We start from the raw sequence: 23,465 nt of genomic DNA on the forward strand, positions 1-23,465 counted from the left end.
TGCTTTGTGACCCACTGTTAGCAGTCTCCTCCCTTGGATGATGCCGTCTTTGTTTTGTCATATGTAAAATTACTTAGACAGCCCTTCCTGTCCACTGGATATTGATAGCACAGCAGTAGTGCTCTAGTAAAAACAATAAATGAAAGGTTGTCTCCCGCAGTCATGATGACCGCAGCGACAAGTACCAGACATGCACAGAAGTCACCATGAGGTACTTTGGGCTGAGGTATTAGCATATACATCAGCACTCCTCTTGCATAGTCTTAAACTGTGATTATCCCATCGGTTATTTTGGAACCTCTTGTCATACTTCATGTCTCTCCGACACCGGCATGATCGGAGGGACCTACTGGTTTGGCAAGCTGCTAATAGTTCACACTGTCCTCAAGGCTGTGAAAAATTGTGCGGCTCAGCAGGTTTCCTGCTGTTCTATAAAATGAGTGACATTTGGTGCCGAGATAATCCGAGCGCCGGCTTCTTTACGTGCACATGCAGAAGGAGGCCGGGTAGACAGATAAGCCCAGCTGTTAAGTCTGTCCGCAAGTTAAAAGTTACTGAAAACTGGTGTCCAATGGCAGTGCCCATTCATCACTGCAAATACCCCGGCTGTGTTCGCTTGCACTTGCTTCTTAGAGAACAAATGTGGATGTAGGTTAAATATAAGTTATTTTCCGGTCTGAGGTATTCCTGTTTTATTTATGTAGGATAGATAGCTGATTGGTAATACCCCAGGCTTAAATAGCCTTGTCTGTGCTTTTGTATCATCCCTTGGCAAACGGCCTCATAACTTGAATGTGGAAGCATATTCTGTCAGTGAGACAAACCGGCTCGCACAGGCCTACCTCTTTTGAAACTGTTTTTAGTCACTAAGCAGAATGGCACAGGCCCAATCTAAGTGGCTTTCATCTGTCCAATTCAAACAGACGTTTGACCCCAGACATTTGCCTAATGTGTTTTTGTTATGTGTACTCCTGGCTTCACAAATGTCACAGTGGCTGGACTGGTGGGGGTTTGGTTTGTTACTCGGGGGAGGAGGGGGTCCGGGAACAGAGTCAGCCTGAGGGGGTGGGGTTGCAAGGCAGCAGTTATGTCTATAACCTCTGCATTTTGTACTCTAACCCACTGGGAGTTGGTGGTGTGGTGAACATAAGTTCCCAGTGATGACCGCCCCCACCGTCCCCAACCCACCCCTCCACGGGCCAGACCCACTGCGAGCCTGCTGATCAGTGGCTCGTCCCCCGGTGCTCTGATGACCGGGGCCCAACTGGACATGCAGCTGTGGAGGAGACGGGGAGTGCCACATTTCTGGCCGCCTGGGTTGCGCAAGTCAGAAGCCAGCCCCAGACAGTTGGGGCTGTCTTGACAAATGCTGCCATTAGAGGGGTGCTGCAAATTTATTACCAAACATATTGGTATTCTAGGGTGCAGCTAATTCAGAGTTAGTGGCATTACTGGCTGAGGTTTTGTCTTTAAAACTAAATACCAGATTACTAGTGCTAGAGAATTTCTTTAGTCATGCCATCCACTTACCTTAAGAATCAGTGCTCAGCTTGCAAAGTTCCATTGTGTATCAGATTCCTCAAGAGTTCGATTGTTCTATCTTGTGAATTTATCCACATGCTTGCATTGTGTTAAAAGTACTTTTTAAAAAACTTCAGTAAAGTTAATATCACAAAGGCGAACTAATTTAATAAGTATGAAAAATGAAAAATGCTCTTGTATCTGGTCTAGTGCTATTAGTGATGCTGAAAATAATTAGTTGTAGATTAAAGCCTGTTTCTTGAATCAAAATTATTTAAAATAATTACATCCCAGCCATGCAAGCTCTATTTTCACCATGCATATTTTACCTACTTAGAATCCCATAGGCCAAGCTGCTGAATGTAGTGTTTAGATAATTTAAAGCCTGGAAGCAAATATGACAGCCAAGGTCCTCCCCCTCAGCTGAGTTTGTCTTGATGAGTAAAGGCAAAAGCTGTGATTCATTTGATTTAAAATTATTATTTCTACTTCTCACAAAACATTATTGTCTTAGTTTAACCTATTTATAACTAAAGCTTGTTTCTAAGGAAGACATGAATCTCAACAACCCATATTTAAGTGACTTATTCAGCTGAGTTTACTCTACTCATTCTCTTTATCTTTTAACAGGCTATATATTCTCAGCGTAATGCCTGCAGTAGTGATTCGTGCAGCCATAGTGATGTCTCATTATGAGTAATAGGTCTCTAACGGGTGCTTGTTTGGCTTTTTTGGGGCCATTGGAGAGCAATAAAGTGTCTGTCTGAGGATTTTCGGGGTCCTCATAGACTTTCCCCAGGTGTGCCTCTCTGGTCATAAAGTAAAGCCTGTCTCTCAGGGTACAGTCACGGATAAATGTGCCTACTGAGCAAAATACTTTTGAGCCTGCACTGCGATTTTCAAGTCAACAAATGCAAACATTTTAAATTACTTTTCGAAGATCCTTTGTAACAGAGTGCCTGAGCTGAAGTGGGCTTGCTGTATTTTCTTTTATATAATCTAAAGACAAATGAATATTTCCCTTAACTCAAAACATGTCCCCCGTGTTTTGTTTGGAACCAAAATGGCTGCAACAGTAAGGTCACGCTGTTCATTTACGTTTGTGACGTCCACTGAGGTTAACCATTTCCTTTGTTCCCCTCTCGCTGCGGAGGAAAGCTCCTCGTGTATTTTCAGGTTGAGGTATGCCGTGTTTACTTTTATCACAGTTCCTCGGCCGCGGCAGGCCAACCTGATGTTTATTTATAAGGAACTCAGGCTTCACTTGGAACTTTCATTCACCACATGAAAGCACTTGACTTGCTACTAATTTACCTTGAGGGACTTCAAAATTATCTGTCTGTGCTGTCAAATCCTTTTTTTGTGGCGGCAACTTGTCAGCATCAAAGATTTTCTGTGGAGTTTAATGAAAGCCTGGGTAAATGGATGGGTTAATCCTATATTGTATAAACTTGAATACAGCAGCTTGAACTGAAAGTAGCATGTTTTTGTGCCTTTTTGTGTTTTTGCTGTCAGTGTTGCTATGCATGTTGCTTTCTAGTTGGTATTCGGGAGCTTTCATGAAAACACAAGCAGTGGGCACGGAAGAGGAATGGAATAGTATTGAAAATGATCTTGAATTTCCCTTGGTCATCAGTGATGTTTTGCTTTACCAAGCATGTGTCACTCTGTGCAGCTTTTTTATTTTCTACAGGAAACCCTGCACATTGAATAACTCAGGAATATCCAGTACCTAGCACTTACAGAGCTCTTTGACAAATTGCCATGCAGCAAACTTAATGTCCCACTTGTGTCAGGAGCAATGCTGGAGGGTAGGAGTTTTTTTTTCTTCAAAATCTTATTTTCCCATTAGTCAGTAGGTGAGCACTTCACCTGGTAATGCCTGTGTAAATATATAAAAACTGTTATTTTATCCAAAGTTATCCCAAGTTCAGATTTCTCCTCTTGGAGGAAGGTTTTTGAGAATAATGCTCTGCTGAGACTTGTGTCAAAAAAGGAACTTGATCCCCCCCATGTGTGACATTGTATAAACACTAGTAGTAGCTCTACCCAAACAAATTTGCCGTATATGCATATGAAAATATTGCAACTGTGTCACCGGGGTGTTAGCATTTCGTTTCATCTGCACCATTTGATTCCTTGTTACACCGTTCCTGCTTCTTTCACACTGTTTATATATTCTTTGTCAAGATAAGTAAACTCACTCTGTTGAGATGTCCTCCTTTATGGAACAACAGGAGGGGGGGGGGATCCCACAGTTAGGGATCTGAAACTTTCCAAGTACTAGGATTCCAGTTAGATGTACATTAACCATCCACTCGTTATCTCCATAATGTAATCAGCCATTTGAGAGCGAGTCTATTTCCACGTGTGTGAGAGGTCTGAGTGGATAACCTGTTGGCAGTGGGGGACAGTGCAGATCTCTCCTCACTCTAAATTGCAGGCAGGCATCCTTGCAACCCCACATGAAGACCATTGAGTCCCATCAAGATAATCCTTAATAAAGAACGGCTTCACATTTAATCTTAGCTCACTTCTCAAATTTCTTCCTTGATATAGTTTTTGGCAAGTGGCGTTTTAGCGCTGATGTCAGTTGGACAGTATCGGTGCATCTTTTGTTAAGCTTCCACTTGGCAGATGTAGATGCTTCTAAGCTTTTACATTTGCAGAAGGAAAAAAAACTGCATCTAATATCTTTTAAACGTCTTTTACAATGTATTGTTAACGTATTGTTAACGTTGACCATTGCCCGTAGAGTACCTAACCTTTCTGTCTCTCATGTGCGAGACAAACACGCCAAAAACTGAGAAGCGCTGACCTTGTCATCCTGCCAGTGTTGCATCCTGCACGATACAAAGAAAAAAATGCTGTTGTAAAAAATTATAAGTACACAAACACTCATCTGGCTATTTATGTGCAAATGGCCGTAAGTAAAATTTGTGTCATAACATCGCACTGGAAAAGGTGCCGTGTCGACATCTAGACTGCAAAGTAAAGAAGAAAGAAGGAATAAGCGGATTCACCCGGGTGTCATGTTTCCATCACTGCTGATTGGAGTCGGAGACGATAAAAACCTGTGTTGAATGCAATGTCATTTTACTGGGAGTGAATGCCCAGTGAATATCTATTCCCATTGCAGACAAAAGCCAGATGGTAGTGGGTTTTAGTGGATGTAAGTGGGTTTTTTCTATAGTGGAAAAGGGGCTTTATTGAATATGTCTCATTGCTTCTTGAACTTTAATATTTTAAATCCATATGAAATTTGCTCCTAAACTCAACATCTTTGCTCCTAAACTCAACTCAAAAAAATGTACACGTTTTTCTTTGCAACTTATGTAAACTTGTGTTTTGTATTTCATTCTGTCAAACATAAGAAATAGAACAACAGCATAGGTTGATTGGAGCCTTGATTCAAAACATACTGTGCTTACAGAGAGAAAGAGGAAAATCTGACTTCAGTCATTGAGACATAAACAACTCTGGATAATGATACTGTGCAATTTGAAAATAACTCACTTGCAAAATTACATCTCCAGCTAATTTCATACATCTCGCTTATTGAAATAGAGATCAACAGAGTAAATCCAGCAAGTTAATTGGCACATGTACCCCACCGCTATTAGAAATCGTCACCTGAGAGTCCCCCAGCATCTATTAGTCAATCGAGTTATCTGTTACCTGTTGAATGTGCAATATATTTCATGCTCTGATGCTGAAACACAAGCCCACCGGTTCACCTATGGGTAAAAAGGAAGTAGCGCTTGCATTTCCAGCTCGTACACCTCATTGCTGCTGCGTATTTAAATCAGGAGCTGGGCTCACAGCTCTGATCTATTTCTGTCAGCTCCTTGTTGACTGCTGCTGCACAGAGGTGGGTTGGCGTTGACCTGCTTTCAGTGCGGGTTGTGAACTCAGTGGCTGGTCCAGGAGAAATCTACTAATCTATCAGTTTCCTTTTGATCGTGGCATGTGACAAAAACAGCTATGATTTTGCTCTTTTTTGTCACAAACGTGATCAATTTCTATTTCACCCACTGACCATAAGTAGCAGATATACAAGGAGTGCATACACAGACCAACCACGAACACAGTAGACCATTCTTTCAGCCATGGGTGTTCTTTTTCTCTCAGCACCTCTTTACCATAGTAAATGTATGGTTTCCTCTTCCTTGAAAATCATTTTTCAGCATTACAGTTGGTATTTCACCCTCGGTTTTATTACGTGAAGATTAAATTTTAAATGGCCCATTGCACTCCCAACCATTCATTACACAGAATTGATATTCTTGGGGGGGGGGGGGAAAGAAAAGTCATAGCATATTGAAGCGAAAGTTGTACAAGCCTCATCACCAGCTTCCATAAATCACCAGTTTGAGCTCATCAGTAGCAGCGTGGCCTTGTTTAGCAGCTTCGCACAGTTGAAATAATAACCTGGAGCAGACAGAAGGCAGTCATTACCTTGCACACAGGCGCGGCGTGTATGTGTTGACGGAGGACTTCCACTAGACTGCAGTGCAGACGGACAGAGCCGGGACGCTCGGGCCGCTGTTAAACCTCCCCGCACCCCATCACCTAAGCTAATGACCTGAACCCCTGTTTACCCTCTGGAGTTCCTCTGCGACTCAGAGAGAGAAATCCAGCAGTGACCTAAGACTCACAAGAGAGAGCAGAAAAAAATGTGGTTTGTGGTAAAGAAAAAAAAAAAAAAAGAAGAAGAAGAGAGAGCATAACAAAAACAAGGGAGAAAAGGGGGGAGAAGAAAAGTGTGGGCCCTCGGGGTGTGTGAGCACGGCCTGGTCAGGCCAGTGGAGGGATCTGCCATTTCATTGTCTTAAGTCTCCACTGATACGATCTGGAGAGGGCTCTATTGCTTAAAGCTGCGAGTGAATGACACATGGGGAGCTGGTGTGAGGCACAACTCCCGCGTGCCTCCTCCAGACCCAAAGTCTTCCTGTGAGAGAGCACCGAGCAACTTTCCTGCTTTTTCAAACGGCAGCAGCCTCCCTCTCCCTCCCTCGTTCCCTCCCTCCCTCCCTCTCCAGCCGTCGCTCTCTCACTCTCTCTCTTTTTTTCCCTCTTCCTCAGACACTCACTAGTCACTGCTCGAAGCAGTAATCGGACAACTCTCTTTCTCACTGGGACTGGGTCTCCTGAGATACGGCGCGGGGCTCCATGGGTTCCAACACCTAAAATGAAAAAGAAAAAGTAGTCTTGTAGTTTACATTCACTGTGCTACAGATTCTGGCAGCAGCTGAAGAAGCGCTTCAGAGAGTCTGCTGTCCATTTCTGCTGGACTGACTGATCTGTCTGTAGACGATTTTTGTTTTTAAGAAAGAGGACGGGATAAACACGCAGGGATTCAACCATAATTGTAGTAAGTATAATTTGAATTTCTACCTCATGTTTTATCTGATGCTTGTCTTGTCTCAATTTTATTAATTTCGAGTGTGTCAGTGTGTGTGTATTTATGTTTGTGTGCGTGTGTGTGTGTGTGTGTGAAAATAGCCCTTTCATTTCATAGATTTGCATCAGCTTTAAATTCAAGAGATAATTCCCATTTAAAGCAGCTACGTCAACAAAGAGGTTGGAGTAAAAAACAAATTTTTGCACTTATACTGTCATTAATTGTCAGATATACAAACAACCTAAAAATAAAATCAATATTGCTAAAATTGTAATAGTGTAGAGCTGTACAGAAAATAATAATATAAATTAAAGAAGACTCGGCACATGGCAGATGTAATTCATTGATGATAGAGAGATAATAGCAAAACAAAAAATATTTTTTCTAGGTGAATGTTTAACTTTAATTAAATTCAATAAATACAACCTACATCCTGATAAATATGTTAATCCATAAAAGCAATTACTTTAATTAGATCTTTAAACGGCAATTTAGAGCTAAAAAATCTTTCAATTAAATTTATATAATTCAAGATTTCCTCTTTTTGTGATTAAAAATACATTTGAAAATTGTCGAAAAATAATCTACGTCTGTTTTGAAAACAATATCATCAGTGCCCAATTCCATTGACAAATATAGTATCCTCCTCTCCTTGGCCCAGTCTGCATTTTTTTGGTCAAGCGAGGAAAACACGCTGCTCCCCTGCAGTGAGTCTCTTTTTCGACTGGCAGAACAAACAAAACCAACACAGTTAAAGCAGTTGACATCCAATGCCATCTGCTGAGGCCAGGAATGCTGCGAGGAGACCTGAGAGGCTCCCAGCGTCTGTCCAAGACAACAGGCCGCGACTCCCGGCCGCGCTGCGTCTCCGCTCGCCAGTGTTTCACGTGTAGTGGAGATGACTCAGCTGCTGTAATCACTAGCCTCGCTAATTGAAGGATGTTCTGGTTTAATGTTGTGTGCGTGATCACAGGTTTACATCACAAGCCAGGGAATTACTGTATGGTGTGTACGAGTGTGTGTGTGTGTGTGTGTGTGTGTGTGTGTGTGTGTGTGTGTTTGTTTGAAGGGGCATTTCATCTCTGAAAGTTTTTTTATTTTTTTTCCCCTGTCCTTTTTCATCTTCTAATTCCTGTCATTTTCAAACGCCTGCTCCTTTTCTGTATTTAGAAAGGTGTGTGTTAGCAGATGAAAGAGAGGAAGTGGAGAGGTTAGGGTAGAGAGCCAGAGTGGCCTTCGCTCCGTGTAGACAAACATGACAGTGTGTGCGACCGCCTGCTGCAACCATTCACGCACACAATAACCTTATTTATCCAATTAACAGATAATGAGCTGGCTGATTTAGGGGCTGTTTACACTGTGTATTTGCTTTACGCAGGCAGAGATCAGGGTCTCTCTCTCTCTCTCTCTCGCTCTCTCTCCCTGCCTGGCTGCGGAGCTTCATGCATGTGTAGCAGCAGCGAGCAGAAGAAAGAGTGGTCGACGGTGGCATTGTTTGCCCAAGGCCTGATGCCTCCCGTATGGATGTGTTTAGCCGGGGCCGAACCCTCGTCCTATTCTCTCAGGGAGGAAGATTGAAAACGGTGAAAGACACAGAGGGCTAATTGATCCTGCTTCGCTCGGAAGACGGCGAGAGAGGGGGAGACAGAGCGAGAGAAAGAAGAAGGAAATAGGTGACCTCCTATTAAGTAGCCCTATAGTGGGCGACCAGGGGTTGTTTACTAAATACTGCGGGGTGTTATTTTGTTAACACACCTCTGTTTGGATCTGAATTGTGTGGCTGAAAGAGCAGGAAATGAGCTTTAAAGATTTCTGTTGATTGACATTACAGGTCCTCAATCACTAATACCCACTTGTGTGTTTGTTTGTAAATGGCAATATGTTTACACAGAGCCGGGTAATTGGGAAGCTGCTGAGTCTAAACAATTGTATTTGTAGAGATTGAATTGTATTGCAAACGTGCCTATAGTGCAACGCCCCTCTGCACAGATCATTATAAATCCTTCTTGCTTTTAAAAGAAGTATATTTTTTAACATCCTCTGCAATTTTAGAATTTGCTTCACTTCCAATCCTTCATGCATTATAATTCCCTTCACAGAACAGGTCTGTGTCAGATTTGGGAGAATTAGAACAACAAGTCACGAGCATTAAAGTGATTTAGGCGTCAGATTTGTCACTGGACTTTTCTTTCATCTTGGTGCTGCACAGCCTCTATCATTCTGCGGTGGTCTCGTGTGGTGGGCAGCCCGTGATAAAAACGTGCACCTTAAATCTTGTTTGATGGCCCCGCAAAGGCGAGCTGGCCTTCTGGAAATAATTTTGAGGGTTGAAGAGCACAGTATTAACAGATTTAATGTAGCCATTGAGTGAATTGCTGGAGCACCGTGTCAGATTGAGCCCAATGAGAGAGACAAATTGCAAAGCGACAAACAACACACGTGTGAATAATTGTGCGTTTAATTGTGTGCAAGTGCAAACATTTTAAATTGCACGTGAAGCCCTGTGTGGTTGCATAATTTGTCGCCATCAGTCTCTTTGTGAGTTGCGCTGAATATCCCACAACAGTGAGTTAAATCCGTATAAATAAATATGCAGGATATGAATGGAGAATAAAAAAAACAAAGAAGCAACATCTCATGCTTTTATTTAAAATAATTTGTGTGCTTTATTCTGTAAAAAATAAATTTTGAAATCAGACCTGCACAGCCATGAAATTTCGAAAGTCTATTTTATTTCAAAATGAGCTGTAGCTGTCTTATCAACAATATTTAACTTTTTTGAGGATGCAAAAAAACAATAAAAACTCCCCAAAGCTCTTTAATGTTGCATTTGTTGGCAGCCCTCGTTTTTTCAGCCACGTATAGAGATACAAGTGAAGTGTAGCATTTTGTAAACTTGTGCCTAATTCCACTCACATCTGTGTTCAATTGTTGTCTGCATCTACATTCTTTGCGAGTGGATTTATTTTTCCTGGGCCACCATGTGGATTCAGCTGACCAGCTTAAGTGGGGATTAGTTGTTTTAAAGTTAGATTTTGATTAAAGCATTGTTTTTCAAAAATTGTAACTCACAACACATGGCTTTACATAGTCTGCAGAACACAAAGGACTGTGCACTTTGCCCTGTAAAATTAATATCTGTTAAAGATGATACAGCGAGTGGAGGATGGACATAAACAAAGCGTAGTACACTCGTATTTTTTTGCAGTCACATCTTCTGTTTGATCTTCTTCTTCTAATGTGAAAATACTTTTGCAGATGACACAACATCTTACATGTGAAAATAGGTAACCCTCACCTCTAGAGTCCCACAGGCACAGAGAGAAAATGATTAGTGCCAGGTCAGACAGCCTGCATGCCGAGATGATCTATGCTAAAAGCTTGGCTGACTATGTTTACCTTTGGAAAACGCAGGTCTTGAAATAAGAAAAGGGAAACAAAAGGGCTTGCAAACAACCGTGAGTGAAGCGTGTTGTGGCTCTTCTACCTCATCTCCTTTCCTTTTTTCTTTTTTCTTTTTCGCTTGATGACACTTCCACCGCTTCATCTGTAGCTGGGCTTTGTTCTTGTTCGCTTCAAAGACCTGGCAGTTCAGGTTGAACTAAGACGCACATCAAAGATGCTGAATGCGTCCACCTTTTTTTTTTTTTACGATAAATATTTAGCGTGGCAGAAGAAAGGCTTGTTTTTGCTTTTAAATCCCTGCTCGCCCCCCAACCCCCTCTCTGACTTCTCCTTTCCCATCTCCCGTGCAACCCCCCGCCCCCCTTCTCTCTCTCTTTCTCTCTTCACCTGGCTGGTTTCACCTGCTGGCACTGGCAGAGACACCAGCATGGTAATGGCTTCACTGGCTTGCAGAGAACCACCCCACACACACACACACACACACACACACACACACACACACACACACACACACACACACACACACACACACACACACACACACACACACACACACACACACACCACATCAACCCACCACAGAACCCTCTCCACAACTCCCCCCTCAACTCTGTGATCGCTGTTAATGTGCTGTGGCAAAAATAATTTCTCTTTCGTCTTTCTGGCGTTTTACCTCTGCGGATTTATATTTCTCTGTTTTGTTGAAATCCCTTCTGCATATTTCAATATTGTGAAATGCCAGGAGGAGGCACTGCTGTTGTCCGTGGCTTCTCGGAGTGAAAATGAAATATAATGGTTATTTTCGCTAAGATGGCTGCACCATAAGCAGCAGGAGAGGAGGCGAATTGTAAAGCTGGAATGGTATTCATGAAGGCTTTGCCTTGGTGTGAAGAGCAAAGCCTGGTGAAAAAAACCGAAGGAAAAAAAAAAACTTAAGACCATGCATGCAGCTCAGGTTACCCTGGCTCATGTAAACAGTCAGCTATTAAAAAAATCATGCCAGGATTTTTGAAAAAATAAAAAATCAATTTATTATTTTTCCTTTCATGACCAGCTGTATACCTTTGACCTTCTTTTGGACCCTGTGTCCCCATGGTGGGCAGGAGTCAGGTCAAATATAGTGTTATAGTCGTGCAAGTATATGGCTCCGCTTTATGTTTGGAGAGAGACGAGCAGAGCGGGAGTGGACAGCAGAATGTAACTGTCAGCTAAAGGAGAGTAATAGAGGCATTCGTAGCGTCATAGGAAACATATGTGGCTCCATATGCTCTCTGTGTTCTTGTTTCCAGTCTCCTTCATTGTCTGAGATGCACCACTGATCTGGGGGCCTCTAAAGTGCCCTGCATGTGTGAGTGTGTGCGTATGCGTGTGTGTGTGTGTGCACCACTGATGTGGGGGCCTCCGATGTGCCCCGTGCACGAGTGTGTGCACACATGCGGACATGAGTTATGTGTCTCTGTGTGTGCTACAGAAAAAGACATAAGCATGAATTTTCATGTTGCCACAGGAAAAGAAAAGATTTATATAAGGCCTGTGTGAGTGTGTGTATTATTCCCCTTCTCTGCTATTCTGCCCATTGTGACTGTGTGAAGAGGGAAGTTGTGTGTCTCTGTGCTGTGGCCCCAGGCTGGGGCAGGCCCACGGAAAGCAGCCCTGACGGTCATTAGGACCTGTCAGTTTGCTGGGATCGGGAGTGCTGATAAATTTCAGATAGTGTCAATTGCAGATGAAAGATCTGCTGAAGATGCTAGGGGTGTCACGCTTGACTTGTCTCTCCTCAACAAGTCCCATCTTCCTCCCAGCAGCAGGCTACCTCAAGCAGGAAAGCAGGCAGCCTCTCCCACCCTCTGCTGCCCCCTCAGCCTGCGATCCCCCAGCCCTCACCCTCTGCCTACCTTCACCCCCGCAACAACTCCCCCCCACCACCACCACCACCCCTTCCTGCTTACCTTGGCTAAGCAGCTTTGCATGTTGATTGGGGGAGGGCTAATCCAGTTTGCAGCTGTCGTAGACCAATGATGAATCACCTTTCCGTCATTTGGCCGTGCTCCCCTCGCTCAGGGAGGAGGGAGGACCTGGCGGAGGAAACAACAGTGGAACAGGGCTGCGGCTCGGGAGGGAGACAATGCGCGCCTCTGTTCCCCCTGCAAGCCTCCTCTTCCCATTCTGCTCCAGAATAACAATAATGTTTTCTCAGACATGCCTTTTTGTGTCAGGGATGGCTCTGGACTGTGACATCGAGCTGCAATAACAAGGAGTGACATTGTTTCTGCCTGGGCAGGTGGAGGCAGAGTGTGGTTGGTTTGAGAGGACCCTGAGCCATTCTAGCTGCAGGTAAGAGCACAGTTAAGCCGCTGCAGCATCAGGGACGTTAACCTCTGTGCGGGGGCTTCAGAGATCGTCTTAGACACTCTGCTAAACAACTGTCAACTTCTCTCAGTCTACTGTGTCTTCTGATGGGAGATAGTGATGTCAGCTAATGACTAAAATGTTTGGAGCAAAGGAGAAGAAAAGAGGGTTGAGTGTGAGATGTAGGAAAGAGGTTAGTTTGCCTTGCACAGTCCTTAAGTGCTTATATTTGCACCTCTGTGTGGTTGTATGCTTTGCGGGTGTGATATTTTAAGGGCAGAAGTAAATGAATATACCATTGGGAAAGGATAATGCAGCCGTTATTGGACGGTGTGAAGAAGATTGAATTATCCTTAAGAATATTTTTTATTACTTGCATTTCAGTGTTTTAATTTGTTTTAATCGAATGCTGAAAAATATTTATTTTCCAATGATATTTAAATTGGATTAGGCCTGCAAGAAAAATACTTTGTTTGCTAAACTGTATTTAATATAATCTTAAATACAGTAAATATATCTCATAATTTAATCTTTTTATCTTTATTCTGGTTTCTTTCCCCCCCCCCCATCTGATAGCACTCAAACTACTGTACTTACAGTTACTTGAGCATTTATCTCTGTGTTGCCCTGTGGAAGAGGCCAATGTTTATCGATAGCAGAGATACCCAGAACCCTGGGACATAATTGGAAATGTCAGTATAATTTACAAAACATTTTGTCCTAATTTCATTAACTCGCCGTTTCAATGGGAACGGTGGCACAGACAAATGGGTTCTGGAGTTTGTGGCTGTGCTTTTCAAATCACTCGTGCCTTCCCCTCGACTTCATTGTCTACACTCGATCAAATCCTTTGAGCGCACAAACGAGGAGATAGAATAATGTTTTTGGTGGCGTGGTCTTTCGTATAAACACAGAAACAATTAAGGAGCTTGCCAGAGCAAACACACGCCTCATGAGCTTCTCATCTGCCCATCACTGAGGCATGGGCTCTTACAATCAGGCAAGAGTGCTGCACGTTTAACAGGCACATTAACTGATGCCTCAGACCAGCAAACATCTGTTAACAGTCTTCGATACCACACAATACAATATACACTAAGGGCCATTTTTACTCAGAGTAAATTGATAGTAAACTCTTTGTGTTCACATCTTGTACAACTTGTTGTGGGGCTGCTGTAATAAGATAAATTGTGTCTGTCTTTTCAAAATGTTTAGTGTTTATTTCATTTGTAATGCCTCAGTTTTTGTGAGTGTGTCATATTTTTGTAGACAATCTATATTTCTTTTATGTCACAAGTACATTTGTGCAACATTTAAAAATGACGGTAGTTCGAATTGAATTGCAAATATCACATGCAAAATAGCCATTTGTGAAATCGCAGTAAATTCTACACTTTAAATGCAAATGTAAAAGAATATATTAAACTAATCTTCTCTTTTATAATACTTAAACTTCTATTTTTACTTTTTAGTATCATCACCGTTTCATTTATCTAAATCTGGACGAGTGTATTAGGCATTTTGTGTGCACAACATTGCGTATCAGAGCTGCGTGTCTTCCCTGAAACCAGAGCGATAAGTGTAATTTGATTTTTGTGTGTGTGTGCGCGTGTGTGTATCCTGTCAGGTCTATGGAAATGCAGGATCTAGCCAGTCCTCACAGCCGAGTAAGTGGAAGCAGTGAATCTCCTAATGGTCCCAACCTCGACAACTCACACATCAATAACAATTCCATGACACCCAATGGCACTGAAGGTATGTGTGCGCTGCTGCTGCTGCTGTTACGCTGTAGCTGTTCTCTCTGTTATGTGGAGTTTTATTAAATATTTTTAAAAAGCTGAGAATGGGGATAGAAACTGTATCCTCACATTCACTGTGAAACTGACTTTTTAATAAAGTCAGTAAAGCTGTTGCAGCGTTAGAATTTTTTTATTTATTTTAAACACCTATATATATTAAACAGCCAGTAAAACAATAGAGAGAATGCACTTTATATGGGGTGGATTACAGTGTTGAGTATAGACAATTTGCTGTCCTATCATTTGCAGCTTAAAAATGCCAGTGCCTCTAGTAGTTGTTTTTCCGGTGACTTTTAGCTGTTTATTTAAGTAACCATGTAATTATTCAAAACCTACAGCCATGGAAATGATGGAGTTTTGCATGAGGTTGTACATGTAGTTATTTACTCAGGTGATTCACCTGTGCCTTAAATCTGAGCCTTTGTTTAGTGAAGTTATTGAAAACGTCACCCGCTGTCACGTAATCTTCACGTTAGTCTGTTGTTGGTTTTTCTGCATATTTATGACACAGGGCCCGTAGACATGGTGCCGACTGTCATGTGTCCCCTTTGCCATTCTGTCTTTCCCATAGGTGATAACATCACAATGCTTACCACTGCAGACTGGTTGTTAGGTTCTAACTCACAGTCCGCTGCAGGTTTGTCTACTCTTGGTGACACAATGAAAGCACAATACTTGGTGATTTCCCTAAACTCATCTGAGAGCAAGAACAAAAGGAGTTTTTGTGTTTTTTTCTTTCTGAGCCACCAACCACTCTTGTGAGGAAAGTTTAATTTGTCACCCCACAAAAAAACACAATTTATCAGCTGCAAAAACGTCACCTCAACTATTGTGCCTTTCATTCAGAAACTCTGTGGTATTTGCTGTAACTGTTGTGGTATTATGTTTCAAGCATGGTTTGACGCAACTGGATTTTCAGTCCCATTGTTGAGTGAATGTTCAGATTGTGAAGTTGCATACTGTGCATTTTGCTTTCGTTTGAACGTTCCATGACGTTTCCTGATTACAGTGTTTTTTTGTTTGCTCCGTGCGCTGAGTGTGCTAGTTTATGCATGCACCTCGCCACTATATTTCATCAGTGTGTTGTTCAAAAAGAATTGCCCCTCGTCTACATATGTTTCTGCACCGAACGTGCATAGCAGAAACATGTAAAACATGACAGCAAATGGCTTCTTCAACCATCAGGGATTCCACTGAGCATGACTCCCTTTGCCCACATTGTCAATTTGCTTTGCCAAAAAAAAAAAAGAGAAAAAAGAAAAAACCTGCAGCCCGCCTGAAGTGAAATGGATTGATTTCAAAGGTTCCCGAGCTGTCAGATAGCTGTGAAATTGTCTTTGCAGATCTATCGTTGAGCTGTTTAATGGAGTCAAGGTCAAACAGCGTTTGCTACACTCTCAAAAAGATTTTATACGCCATACATTTCCTTGACATTTCAATTGTGCTTGTGTTTTTTTATCACTGACTCTTAACACACATCCACAGTGTTTTATTTCATGCTACATTTAAGTACAGATAAGCCTGTAATTCATCATTAAATTAAAGTGATGATATAAGATTCTATTATTTAGTTTTATTTAGTATGTGAGGTTATTAATGTTGCTCCTGCAAAATAGTTTAAATGCATTTTTGAAATAAAGAAACTAGGAAAATGACTCCAGGTCGTCAGATAAGGATCAGATATAAAGATAAAGTCTCTTGAATAAATCCCTTCAAAACCAAATAAAGATAGTTAAGTAAAATAAAAAATATATATAGAAACCTTTGAAAATATATTATACATAATCCATCTAAATTTGCTGACATTGTAGATACTGCTGAAAAGTTTGACTACTACGCCCCACCTCTGTATTTTTAATTTTTTTTGCACTGAGTACTTGTTTTGATTTAATTTTCTGAATGTGAAAATCTGAAAGTTTGATGTGGTTGAATCTGATATTTTCTTTTTTTCTTTTTTCTTCTGTTGCAGATGTTGATTTGGTGCATTTGGTGACAATGTGGCTTCTTTGTTTGCAGTTAAAACCGAGCCAATGAGCAGCAGCGAAATCATCACCTCAGTAGCAGACACCTCTCTCGACAGCTTCTCAGGATCAGGTGAGCGGGGAGGACCGTGTGTGTGTTTGTGTCTCTCTCTCTCTCCCTCTCTCTCACACACACACACAGACACACACACAGCTGCAGAACTGATTAGTGAGAGATGAGCCGAGAGATGGGTGACTGATAAGCCGGGGCCTCAGGAAGTGTCCCTGCAGCTAAAACTCCAATATAGTGTGTGTGTGTGTGTGTGTGTGTGTGTGTGTGTGAGTGTGTGTGTGTGTGTTAAAGAACAAGAGACTCTACCTTTCCTTTGTCAGCACATATATATGCTATGCTTGCTCGTGTCTGTGTGTGTGTGTGTGTGTTTGTGTGTAACACTGCTGGTTCCCATGCCAGCGAGGACTGAATTATGACCTGTAATGCACTGAGCCTGTCTGTCCAGTGGAGTGACATGGCGTCCCAGTGGCCCTCGCTCTCCACGGGCTGTTACCCTATCGCCCTGTCAGTGCCAGGGTTTTGACACCCTCCCCTCAGCACGGGAACATCAGACAGACACACACACACACACACACACACACACACACACACTGACATAACGTAGTATAATGAGTTTAATGAGCATTCTAAGAATTTAAAAAGAAAAAAAATCTCTAATGTGATAATTTTTTTGCTTATTTCTTTTTTCCACTGTGAGTGGTATCTATGTCAACCAGCAGCTCCATGTTACGTTTTCTATAAACCTTCATTAATAGAATCACATCCGACCGCGTGTGGTATTATCTTGCTGCTAATTTTCCTGTTTTCCCATCACGGTTTCACTAAGTACTTGATACTTTAACACAAGAAGTGCATAAATCACTGCTATGACTTTTGACTGTGACAGTATTAATGAAATTTAGTAATCTTACACCCCGTATCCTCTGCGGGGGGAAACCCAAAGCTGCGTTCAGAAGAGCAGGTTTTGTCCAGTGGCAGGTGCTGCCGATGTGGGAAAAGTGTTCAATATTAATAACGTGTGTGAGGGGTTACAGCATACAGTTACATACAGTTAGCTCTCCCCCGCAACCAAATCCCATATTTTACATGTCATGACCAATTAGACAGATGTTTCGAGACTGTGCCACTCGGCTGCAGTTAAACACCAGAACTGATTGTAGCCGGTCTGAAATGTTCCAACTGTGAATTTGACTGTGCATTTTATTAATTGTGATTTTAACATTTTTTAATGCAGATGTTATATCAAACATAAAATAATCTAAGTCAGACTTCCATTGGTTGCTTTTTATTGAAAATGTAGATATATTTTAAATGAATTATGCATACTATTAAAAAATGATTGCTTAAATTAAAACAAATAATGGTACTTTTTAATTTTAGGCGAGGTTCTTGTGTGTTTAATTTTAATTTATTATTTTATTTATTTTACTTTTCCAAAATTTTATGTTTCAAGTTTTGGGTTTGAATCCTGCAAACACTATATATATATATAAAGTTCACATTTTAAATCACGATTTGACTCTTGTGTGTGGAAGAAGATGTGTGTGTGTGTATAACTGCAGCATCCAAACAAATTTTCCTCTGTGAGTAATTTGCGGCTGAACCTTCACAAGTGAACGGCACCATGGAACCACACAGTCATACGCCTAATGAAGGAATGATTATGTAGTAGCACTAATTACCTGCAATCAGTGATGTCACTTCCAATGTGGTTGTGGCCTGAAAAGCCGAGCAGGGCAGCTGAAGCCACCCAACTGAGGCTGATTCAAACTGTCCTGTGTGTGTTTACGCCAGCGGTCGTCATAGCAGCCCAGACGTATCTCAGAGATGCGCGGGTCAGCAGAAAAACCTGATGTTCTTACCTGATTATTTTACTTCATTATTGCTCTCCGGTTTTCAACCTTAAATAAGGTTACCGAAATAAATAGACTAATGCAATGTAATTACTGTTTCCTTGGAATCCAGAAGTTCTATTGGCAAAAGATAATATTGACCTTATTTCTTAATGTTTAAATATGTGCTTGCCTCTTTTCTTTTCAACTCTCCTCAGCCATTGGAACCAGTGGCTTCAGCCCAAGACAAACTCACCAGTTCTCTCCACAGATTTATCCGTCCAAGTAAGACTCCTTTTATTTTTGTTTAAAAAATAAGCAGCATCCAACTTCATTTGGATCTTTAATTAGATCCTCCTGTCAGATGTGGGGGGGCTCTCCGCTTGCTTTGTTTGCCGGGATGTCTGCAGCTTGCGCACCCTGAAATCTGTTGTAATTATCATCTTGCAAAAATTTCCTTCGCCATTTGTTGTTCTTTCACCAATGTATATGAGCCGCGCGATGCTATCTGTCTCACAGCTTGGCTCCGTGTTTAGAGTGAGGTCGCACAATCACATGGAATTTGTCAGTTAGCGAAAGTGTGTGTGTGTGTGTGTGTGTGTGTGTGTGTGTGTGTGTGTGTGTGTGTGTGTGTGTGTGTGTGTGTGTGTGTGTGTGTGTGTGTGTGTGTGTGTGTGTGTTTCCCGTCTCACTTTTTGTCTTTTGTTTCTTTTCTCAAATAGCAGAACATATCCGCATATTCTTCCTACCCCTTCATCCCAAAATATGGCTGCGTATGGGCAGACGCAGTACACCACAGGAATGCAGCAGGCCGCAGCTTATGCTAGCTACCCCCAGCCTGGCCAGCCGTATGGCATCCCAGCTTATGGTAAGATTTCTCTAACACGACTCATAACCTCCTCTCCTCTTGCTGAACATGCCTGCTAACAATTTCAGTGTTCTGTAAACAGCATGCACAGAAAGAAAAATGTCCCACTAAATATTTTTCCTTCCTTAAGGGTCAGGACCAAGACTTTGCTCATGACAAGCCATGTTCCCACAGCTCCTCTAAGAGCAGGAGAGATGCTGAGCTCTTGTTTAGTGCCTGCATGTTCTCCTCCATTGCAATAAAACGGAATTTGCTTGTCAAGCTGTTCAGATAGATCTGAAAGATTAGTGATATAAATCTGAAAACAAAAACTGGTTTCCTCTGGCACTGCAAGAGAAAGCACAGAGTGGATGCCTCACTGTGGGCTTTATTTGTCCAAAGTCTTTGGAGTGTTTTGACCCAAAAAGACTCTGCAATATGTGGAGGAATTTACACTGTTTATTTGAATGGAGCCCCTGCAACCTACCGTTGCACAGAAACTGCATCGTGACTGATTCAATGTAAGCAGTGGCCGGTTTAGCTCAGAAAAACAAGCAAAATGTTTTATTGCTTGTGCATCTGTGCACTGATGATTTATCTTACATGATAATAATAACTGTAATGATGAAAACATAAAATCAAACACAGTCCAAACATAGACAACTCCTTTGCAGTTTGACAGCACCCAGTGAAAGAAAGTATTTCTTAACAACTGGAGATGGTTCAAATCAGATAACCAGCGCTCGTCCGTTGCGATTCGCGTGTAATGCCAACAGACCAACAGGCCAGTGTAATTTAAAACTGTATGTTGATTGTTGTTTTGTGCATCAAACCGATCTGGTGTCACTAACTGATTTAGGTCCATTGTGGGCAGGCATAAAGACGGAGGGGGGCCTGAGCCAGTCCCAGTCCCCTGGACAGACGGGCTTCCTCAGCTACGGCTCTGGCTTCACCACGCCGCAGACAGGGCAAGCCCCTTACAGCTACCAGATGCAGGGTGAGAATCCTCCATCGTTTCTTCTGTGCATGCTCACAAGTCAGTTTGGGTGTCGAAATGCAGCGTGAAATACCATCACTATGTCGTAAAATTGACAAGTTTATAATTATAACATGTTTGCAACTAAATAGCAGAAATGGCTTCAACATCGTGATTGCTCTATTAAAAACTACAAATCAGATTTTAATTCACCGCTGATCTAAAAATACTCTGCATTGCTGGGAATCTGGTTTCTAGGTTGTTTTTTTTCCTGTTTTTGTTTGTGTCTTTTTCATTTTTGCTTAACCAGCCTCTCTGTCTTTCCATTCTCATCCTTTCAACCTCACGTTCAAAGTTCATCTCCTCCATCCTTCAGTACCGATTTGTGTAATTCCATTGTCTGCCATGTGTTCGGCGATAAAGTTTATTCCGCTCTTTCAAAAAGATGAGAGACTGCAGGTCTCTGTGCCTGATTTAATAGCATTCAGAGACAGACTGATTCACAACACGGCCCTCGCTTTCACCCCAGAAGATGGTTGCATCCCAGCAGTCGTTATGTGCAGCCGCAAAGGCCGCCTGCTTCTCTTCTCCTCTTAAAAGAATCAACACAGATGGAAAAATGGCAGGCGCTTAGGAGGCACCAGCCATGTCCCCACTCCCCAGCCTTTGTTTTTTCTCTCCCTGTGATCATATTTGTATTTGTTTAAGAGCTGAGACCATCGAGATTTACGGCCTTGAAACCGATAAAAATGAGTTGTTGCGCCTGCACTCCCCCACTTCTGCTCTTTCTGTCCAGTCTTTCAGCCAGTTTAAGTGCAGATCAGGCCTCCTGCCATGTTCTGTTTGTGTTCCTCTCCGTTTGTATTGGTTCAAAAGCTCATTGCACTTCCCTGACACCACCTGCACCGGGCAAGGACAGTTAGTCAACATGGAGCAGAAGCCTTTTCTCCTGTAATATCCAACGTGTGACAGAAGAAACATCCCCACATGTTGTTGAAAATCCTCCAGAGCATCCCACAATAAATAACGCCAGCTCAGCAGCAGATGTGGCACGGGGAAGCCTCTTTTCCACGCCTCTTAACCAAATACAGCCGGCCGCAGCCAGAGTTTTGCAGCGTGCATCAGAGCCCCTGTAAAAGGAGCGGCAGAGAGACAGAGAGGCAGAGAGAGAGAAAGAACGGGAACAAGAGACGGAGCATGTGCGGCAGAATGCACAAGCTGCTATCCTGCCTTTAGTGGTTTAACTCACGATGACAGTATTATGTGCCCATTCATCTTCTAAGTATTATGCTCTTACTCTGTCTCTCTCTTTCCCCCAGTCTATCTCCGTCACTCCCTCACTCTCTCCTGCTATCTCTGGCTATCGGATGCCCCACGTAGCTTTAAGTGCGTTAGTAATTGACAGCCATGTTAGATGACAGATTGACCACTATTGGGGCTCTGGCCTCTCTAACCGTGACTCTGGCCCTCTGCCACGCCATTGTCATTACTCTCTCTTGCCTATTGATCTGTGCTGGGTGAGGTGCCTCAGGCCTGGGTGTCCCAACCAAAAAACTCCCCACATGTGATACTCCCCCTCTCCCTGTCTGTGCCCCTGCCACCAGCCTGTAGCCAGCTGTCGAGGCAGAGGACGATTAGATTAATGCTTCTGCTCCATGCTTTTGTGTCCGATGCCATGGAGCTTTGTGTGGGTGCTCAAGTTGTGGCCCAAAATCGTAAAAAAGGGTGCAAGTGCGTTTCTGTGCTGCCCGGAATTTTTTTTTGCGATTATTGGAATTTATGGAGTGTATCTCATGGATGGTCGTAAAAAAAGACTACGACATCAGAGGTGTGCAGAAGAACTGATGGTGGAAGCGAGCAGATGCTAATTAGGTGAATAATTGGATTCCAGCGTTCTGTCCCAGTGGCGGTGCAAGCTGAAAAAGCTGCAGCCTCGGTTGCCGTTTTAAAAAAGGAGAGCCCCATCTGGACTTGATAGCCTATTCCCAAGTGGGGCATACAAACTTCTGCTACAAATATTGTGCACTGATGATAGACATAGCCCACGGCAAGGGGACTGATCAAGCAAAGCAAATGGACTTCCAATTGTGGAGCCAGAAGGCATGAGGGAAGGTGGAGAGGAGGGAGGGACGATGTCTGGTCTTGAGTGAGTGAAATAACCGGAGCAGGACAGGGGGAGGGAGAGAAAACATGGCCCCCGGGGAAACCAAGACCCTTCTTTCTCCCCCTGCTATAACCTGCACCACCACTCCCCAACAGCACGGGCTCATTCTCACTCGGCTAGCAGGGGTCCCCTCGGCTTTTATGTGGCTCCTTGTTCTCCTCGGAGCAACCCTCAAACCCTGCCAGCGAGAGCTTTTATGACTGTTTGAACTGTGCATTAGGCTAATTTGTTGTCCTTCACAGCATTACTGCTCCTTCTCTCTGTCTTTTTGTTCTGTCCTGGACTTTCACTTGATGTTGAACTTTCTGCGGAGAATGCAGTTAAAGTTAAAAAATAAATAAAAAAAGAAGTTCCCCCGCAGGCCGTGAAATATCAAACAAAACAACAAAGGGAGAGAACGTTTCTGAGTCCGGGGTGAAAAACATGGTAAAAATCTGCTGTGTGTTTGTAATTGCTGGAAGCAGAGATTGAGGAACTGCACAAATAATTAGTGGATCCTGATAATCCTGGGAGCTCGGGAGGTGTTTGTTTCTCTTTATTAGCCACAGTCCTGGGTGCTTAGCTAACTGACAGGGCAAAACACTGCACTACATCTTATTTTTTTCCGTGCTTTCATCCATACGTTACCCTTCAAGTCCCCCCCGCACCGCCAGCCCCATTTCCCTGATCTGTCCCCCCGCCCTGAAAGCTGCTTCATGTTTGTCACGGTGTGGGAGGGCCCTCCTGATGGGGCCAATGACCAGAGGATGAAAGGAACTCCCTGTGTTTGTCTCTGGGAACAAAGGTGTAATTACGCCCCCATTTAGGAACAGTAAATTTATCTCTCCCCTTCGTTTTCACTGAGTCTGATGGGATAGTTTTCTGGCTGCAGGAGGATCACTGTGGTGATAAGTGAAGAAGCTGTCTAAAGCAGTGGTAGCAACAGATGAATGTCCCAGGCAGCGTTTGGAGTGACTGTGTATGGACGGAAAGGAATAATAAAGCCCAGGGGTCGTATTTGTAAAGGTTGTTAGAGCTGTTATGACACAGATGTTTCTTTAATACACTATTTGTAATAAAACCTGTAAAACTTAAGTACCTAATAGGACTGTAAAGTCCACAATTCCCCAGAACATATTGTTTCAAATGCATGGT

General features: G+C 42.7%; 1 protein-coding gene across 15 annotated transcripts in view; it reads left to right on the forward strand.

The window, feature by feature from the left end:
- The window catches only part of eya1 (EYA transcriptional coactivator and phosphatase 1), a 65,569-nt gene that overhangs the window by 17,666 nt on the left and 24,438 nt on the right, over positions 1-23,465 (forward strand). For 4 of the 15 annotated variants that reach the window (XM_035142503.2, XM_035142498.2, XM_035142492.2 and 1 more), the window contains 6 exons: positions 14,307-14,434; positions 15,050-15,115; positions 16,495-16,572; positions 18,563-18,629; positions 19,067-19,212; positions 20,051-20,188. In XM_035142503.2, the coding sequence (XP_034998394.1) occupies positions 14,311-14,434; positions 15,050-15,115; positions 16,495-16,572; positions 18,563-18,629; positions 19,067-19,212; positions 20,051-20,188 (619 nt within the window). In that variant the 5' untranslated portion in view covers positions 14,307-14,310. Of the gene's footprint in view, positions 1-6,606; positions 6,896-12,599; positions 12,665-14,306; positions 14,435-15,049; positions 15,116-16,494; positions 16,573-18,562; positions 18,630-19,066; positions 19,213-20,050; positions 20,189-23,465 lie in introns of those variants that run through there. The other 11 variants (XM_035142496.2, XM_035142497.2, XM_035142501.2 and 8 more) reach the window with 10 other exon arrangements.

This window comes from Hippoglossus stenolepis, chromosome 19, assembly GCF_022539355.2.
Source record: "Hippoglossus stenolepis isolate QCI-W04-F060 chromosome 19, HSTE1.2, whole genome shotgun sequence".
NCBI classification, from domain to species: domain Eukaryota; kingdom Metazoa; phylum Chordata; class Actinopteri; order Pleuronectiformes; family Pleuronectidae; genus Hippoglossus; species Hippoglossus stenolepis.